The sequence below is a fragment of the Anoplopoma fimbria genome, chromosome 9 (genome assembly GCF_027596085.1).
Source record: "Anoplopoma fimbria isolate UVic2021 breed Golden Eagle Sablefish chromosome 9, Afim_UVic_2022, whole genome shotgun sequence".
Lineage (NCBI taxonomy): Eukaryota > Metazoa > Chordata > Actinopteri > Perciformes > Anoplopomatidae > Anoplopoma > Anoplopoma fimbria.
The window spans coordinates 27663498-27670059 of record NC_072457.1 but is presented as its reverse complement, the minus strand read 5'-3'; the positions used below and the strand labels follow the sequence as shown (position 1 = coordinate 27670059).

At 42.1% G+C, this 6562-nt stretch overlaps 1 protein-coding gene across 1 annotated transcript; it reads right to left on the bottom strand.

Annotated features, from left to right (window-relative positions):
- Positions 1-4482: 4482 nt before the first annotated feature.
- Positions 4483-6562, bottom strand: inab (internexin neuronal intermediate filament protein, alpha b). Its single transcript, XM_054603780.1, has 3 exons — positions 5522-6562; positions 4919-5043; positions 4483-4768 (listed from the first exon to the last, which is right to left on the bottom strand). The coding sequence occupies exons 1-3, from the start codon at positions 6560-6562 to the stop codon at positions 4483-4485; spliced, it is 1452 nt and encodes a 483-aa protein (XP_054459755.1).

The window sequence follows — 6562 nt, the reverse complement described above, 5'->3', positions numbered from 1 at the left end:
AATTTAGCTCGTTTAATAGCAGTTTCATCTCTGTGCAAGCTCAGTGATGTGTTTAGCTTATCTTAGCATAGCGCCAAGCAGTGGATGTAAAGTTTCGGATTTAGGATGGATAGGCTCATACAGATAAATGGCTGTGAATTTTGTCCAACCAAAGATATCTTCATCCAAGAACCTTGGATGAACATTAAAATTGAATGTTACCATCTTCCTTATTAATAACATCTTTCTGCCTTTTTTGGTTTTCTGTTAGCTCTTTGAGGATGTGTAGGGTCACACACATTCACATTTTAAAATGTCTTCAATTATTGCAGATTGGCAATTCAGTCCGGTGAAGAGGGATGGCTTTGATCCAGAGACGCTGACAAACAGATGAAATTTACAGCCATGGCGCCCTCGCTCTGCTTCCAGATTCTCATTTCCACCACCACCACAGCCCCACACAGACACCTATTACAAGACAGAACATAAATTATGCTTCTCCCTCAACACAGTCCCCTTTATACCTCAAGATAGCAAAGGTGAAGACATGAAAAGGAACAATTCCCAAAGTCAGTGAGGAGTGTGCATGTACAGATGATATTTATTTAACTCTCAAATGCCACTGACATCCTAAACATTAATGAATCCTATAGACCTTTAGATGTTTTTTAATAATAATAACAATGTGCTCATATATTAATATAGAAATCTGTGAATATTCTCTCCATCCTTATCCTAATTTTATTAAATGACATTGACTCGCCATTAATCAGTTGTTGACGGAGCACTTAGATCTAAGGGGAGAACCTTAAATTTCAGATAAAAATTCCAGATATGTCAGGCAGAATTTTAGGAAGCTGTGTATAAGACAATGCATGAGACATCTAGAATATGTCCATTTGACCGGATGGCGTACAATGTTGGGTTTAAATATTTCACTCAGAGGAGTCATATTAGAGTTTAAAGAGTTGATAGCAACATAAATGGAAATAAAAGGGGGAAAACTTACAGGATTTTAATGTATTGAGATGTGAGAAGATTAAGTGAGAAAAGTGTTTATCTGTGAACTGGCAGGCTCAGTTTATTCTCAGCTCATTCTATTTACATTTATTACAGCATAAAAACTATACTTTACACAACACTGCCAGTATTTTAAGACAAGCAAGTGAGCAATAATTATAGAGTAGCACACTTGAGAAATCAGCTAACTGCAACGTATGCTGATTGCATTGGGACTGAAGCACTAAACACTCCAAATTAATCTGAGATTTTCCTATAGGAGGCAATATTTCCTACATGGTGTTCATATGTTTTTATTGCCTCGTAATACTCGTGTGTGTTTTCGATGGTTATGAGAGAGGCCAGGTTGGCTAAGATGAGACTCAAAATAGAAAGTTGAAGCACTCTTCAAGTTTGAAGCGTGAGGAGGGAGGGCTGTTTCATAACGTGGCTTTTACAGTGGCGTCTCCCTGAATGGCTCCCACCACACCTTCTACTCAGCAGCATTGCAGGGGTATAAATCTTTGAAGACCTGCAAACTGCGTCAAACATGCACAACCAGCGCCGTAGCTTACCCACCCAGTTACAGAGACAAACCAAGAGCCCTGACTGTCTCAAGGTCTAGGACTGTGTGTGAATGTGTGGAGCGGCGGCGTACAGTAAAGATCAACGTACAGCACAGCAGCAGGTAATCCATCATATTTCTTTCAAACACATCTGCACTCTGGCCCTGAGAAGCAGGAATATATCTCCAGGAAACAGGTCAAGGTGACATTGCTTTCTGGCCTGTGTTGGTCCAAAGCAATAGTTACTTTTACAGATAAATCAAATCAACAGGATTATTTTCCTCAGAATTGAAAACACGGTAGAAGGCTATTATTATTACAATAACATCACTCAACATTGAACCTCACTGGTTTTCCTGCATATGTGCACAAAAAGAAAACTCCCCACTGTTGCTCCTGCTACTGAAGGAAAGCAGGTTAAAATCTGCTCAATGTGATCCTATAATAATAAAGAAATCAGTTAATATTCTCTCCATCCTTTTCCTAATATTATTAAATCACACTGAATCGCCATAAATCAGTGGTGGAGGGAGTACTCAGATCTTTTACTTAAGCAATATCAAAGAATAGAAATACACAATATCTCTACAAAATATACTTAGAGTACCAATAGAAAATGTACTAATTATGAATAAAACTTATTATGCAGAAACACCCATTACAATAAAACTGTTTATTGTAATACTAGATTAATATTACTGATGTAATCTGTGTTGCAGCTGATAAAGATGGGGCTACTCTAGTAATTTGAATTACTCTATATACTGCTGAGTGACTTGTGAATTTGCCCCCAGGAATAGGTCAGGCCTATCTCGCCTTTACCTAAAATATTACGTAATTTATTTGTTGATACAATTTTGTATTATTATGATCTTCTCTAGACCGCTAAAAGTAGCATATAAAAATCACAATTAAACAAGTGCAGCCTCCATAATTTCAGGTTTTATTGAGTCTTTATTATATGGTGTCATACAGCAATACATAAGGAGAACATCAAAGAGAATAGCATGTGAACTACATTCGATCCCTATGCTTTTGTAGTCAAGGTAGTTCTAATAAAGAGATAATAATGATTACACACTCCACTGAACAGAATCATACACATCACACACATAGCCAGAAAAACAAGCAGCTGGTGTTTTAAGGCATTTCACATCCTACAGTTGTTTGTTCTATGGCTAAATCTTGATTGGTGGTTTTTCATTGGTGACAAACTATTTTCAGAAAATGCTTGATGTTTTTTTTTTTCCATGAAGAGATGTTGCATGTGCACTGAGAAAAGTTTGGCAGTGCAGTAGAAGTAAGAGTGACATTTCTTTCTCCAGACACCAATGAATTACTATTTTGGTTTACAGTGTAAAGACAAAGGCTTGGTGAACCATTCATCCATTGTTATATCAGTTTACTATAAAATGCTGCTTATATTTTTAAGTTCTTGTACATTTCTTCTGCTTTACACTGGAATTCAGTGATCTAGAAAACAAAATGCCCAGCTTTCAGGTTTGCTCCCCCTTACATAATTATAATAGGCCACTGTGTAGAGACACAGACACACTAACTACAGTACTAAAATACCTATCACAAGCCTCAAGTATTACAACATGAACCCAATCCACAACAGTCTGCCGTACAATCAGTAGTTTGATGTTTTCATCGTACGTGCAATTTTTCAAGGTGTAGGTCGCCATGACCAGCAGCAGCATAATAAGTTGTGTTAAAGTCGGCAGTACACAGGCAGAAAAACAGTCAAGCTACACGTCTCTCATATTGAGGGATTTCTCGTGGTAAGGTTGTGCTACAACAGACATTTTGTCCAGTCATGGCCACAGTTATAAAGAGGTCCAGTTGTCAAACACTCTGAATTTGTGACTATTTTGAGCGTGGATGGCATGGTTTTCTTCTGGCTGAGTAATATGGTATGAATTCTGGGGCTCAAAATGTGCTTCAAGCATCATCGATGGCAAATGGGAAATGGTGTTGAATATGCATACAATTAATCGCACCCAGATGGATCATAGAGGATCTTATACATATGAGATAAAAGCGTGATTTACACTTCAGTCTCTAATTGACTGGACTGCTTCGAGAGAACAATCATTCCTGTTTCTTATCATGTGCTTATCATATTTGCTGCATTTTGCCTGCTTAACAGCATCTTTGCTTCACTTTTCCCTGTTTCAGGAATTTGGTAGTTTTGACATTCCAATATAAGTGCATTGAAGTGGATATTTACTTCTTGTCTTCATAGCATCGAGGCCTATCTAAGTCACATCCTGCAGCAGGAGTTATAATCTAACCTACAGGCTTACAAGCATATCTATTACAGTTACTAATGAGTGTTGTGCATGATGATGCTCAGCACGGTAGATGGGGAAAAGGAAGGCATGAGCGAGAGTTTTAACAATGAAATTGTGTCAAATGAGCAATGGGCTGATGGATTACATGCAAGCATGACATCTACATACACCATGCAAACTATGCTTGATTAAGTAACGTCAGCCCAAAGTGTGAAAGATCCCACTACCATAAGAGATGCTACCTACAGTAAGTGCATGTTATTGTTTGATGTTGAGTGTGTGAAAAGAGAAAGAGAGAGAACAGATGAACTGTGGTTTTGTATAGAGTGGAAGTTACAGTAGAGTTATAATGGATTTCCTTTGAGGGAACACATGTGGGGGACAAAGGGGACAGGGAGGGATAGCACCACGTAAAGCAAACATCTAGATCCTGCACTCTACGCACCTGTGGACATCCAACACACGGTGCAGATGGAAAACAGGATGATCTTACTATGCTTATAATAACGAAGCAATGCTATCATCATAGATCCCCACAAGTGTTGAAGTGTTAAGGTTTGGGGTTTGTTTTAGCATGGGGAAATGAAAAGGAGTATGGGTTTGCAGGGTAAAGGGGTGAAAAACTAAATTACAGCAGGCTATTAGTTTTTCTGAGTGTTGGTAATGTCGCTGGGGTCTTGCTCCTTCTCCATCTTCTTGGTGGTGCTGACCACTGTCTCCTCATAGACTTCACGCTGGGACACCTTGCCGACAGACTTGCTCTGCTGCTGCTGGTCCTCGTTCTTGGCCTCCCTCTTGGAGCCCATGCCGGAGCTGGAGTACATGCGGCTCTGGTAGTTGTAGCCTTGCCCCATACTTGAGCTCATGGAGGAGCCGGGATAGCTGATCCCTGTCCCGATGCGGGTCTCCTCCCCTTCCAGTAGTTTCCTGCAGCGAGGACGATGGAGGGAAGTGTTTAGATAGGATAGAGATAACATTAAGATAAAGAGTATTTTCCCCCACTTAATGCCTGTCTCTTAGTGTTTATAGAGGTTATCTAACTGATAATATGTAGTTGCTTTTGAGTGAAGAACCTACCTGTAAGCTGCAATTTCAATATCCAGTGCCATCTTGACATTCAGCAGATCCTGGTACTCCCTCAGGTGACGAGCCATCTCGCTCTTAGTGGCCCTCAGATCATTCTCCAGCTCCATCATGTTGTCCTGAGGACAATTGAACAATACAAGAAAAGTAGGCCAGGGTTAAAGATTTTTTTGAAAACTAAAATAGTCTGTGACCACATTTCTCGAAGAGGAGTAACCTCAGTGCCCAGACAAAGACCTCTGCCAATCCCATTGTTAGCCTCTGTATTGTGTGGCCCGGGTATTCGGGCGGATTATGAGCATAATGCGTTGAAATTGTTGTCCTTAAATGTGTACTCTCAGTTGGGAGTGCTGAATCCAACAGCACACACTAAAATGAGTCATTAGGAGCAAACACAATCAGTGGGCGTTGTCAGCTGTCCCAAGGGAATGAGTTTCAGCACCACGGACAGAGCGCAGCTGCTCCTGATATTGTTATTGCTATGAAAACCGCATAACAGTGTATTTATTTTATTTAAAATAAACTTTCATGACTGGAAATAAAATGGCAGATTTTTCTAGTTTACATACGCTTTAAATGAGTTTAAAAGTTGATTACCTGGTAGTTTCCAATCTCCACATTGTGCCTTTCCTCCATCTCATGGAGCTGCTTTTCCAGAGACTCATTGGTTCCCCTCAGACTCTCGATCTCGATGGTCTTGGACTGCAGCTGCCTCCTGAACTCGCTCAGTTCCTCCCTGTTAGCTCGCATGGCCTCGCTACTCCGGGTGGCCTGCTCGGACAGGTCGTTGAACTTGGTCTTGTACCACTCCTCGGCAGAGTGCATGTTCTTGGACGCCATGGACTCGTACTGGCCTCGGATCTCCTTAAGGGCGGAGGTGAGGTCCGGCTTGGACACCTCCATCTCCACAGACACCTGGGCAGCGTGGATCATTTCCGTCAGCTCGACCACCTCCTCATCATGCACCTTCCTGAGGAAGTTGATCTCGTCCAGCAGAGATTCCACCTTCTTCTCCAGGTCCAGGCGCACCATGGTGGCATCATCCACATCTTTCTTAAAGGCCTTGAGGGTGACCTCTGCATCCTCCCTGGCACGGTACTCCTCTTCATATTTCCCCCTGAGCTTCTGCAGGTCGTCTTCAATACAATCCCTCTCGATGACGAGCTGGGACTTCTCCCCGTTCAGTTCTTCGAGCTGGGAGCGTAGTTCACGGATCTCTTGTTGGTAAAGTTCGGCCAGACGGGACGGTTCTGTCTGCCTCTGGCGCAGAGCAGTCAGCTCCGTCTCCAGCACCGTGTTGTGCTGCTCCAAGGTGCGCACTTTGTCGATGAACACTGCAAAGCGGTCATTGAGCCCCTGCATCTGTTCCTTCTCATTGGTGCGGACGATTTTGAACTCATTGTTGAGGACGCTGCTCTGTGTCAGGTCGAAGGTCTCCATGGGCATGAGGCGGCCAGACTTTCTGTTGTACGAGCCCAGAGATGAGACATTGCTCCGGGGTGCAGAGGAGGACCGGTAACCTCCACGGGAAGACACGTTCATGCTTGTCCGTGATGGAGAGGACGCATAACGGGGAGACTCCCCGAAAATCTTCCTGTAGGAGGAGGAGGAGGAAAAGGCTTCAGATCCGTAGCTCAT

Coding starts and splice junctions, on each gene's coding strand:
- inab (XM_054603780.1), bottom strand. CDS start 6,562: ATGAGCTACGGATCTGAAGCCTTTTCCTCCTCCTCCTCCTACAGGAAG. Junction 5,044..5,521: donor TGGAGATTGGAAACTACCAG/GTAATCAACTTT, acceptor AATTGTCCTCAG/GACAACATGATGGAGCTGGA. Junction 4,769..4,918: donor ATTGAAATTGCAGCTTACAG/GTAGGTTCTTCA, acceptor TCCTCGCTGCAG/GAAACTACTGGAAGGGGAGG.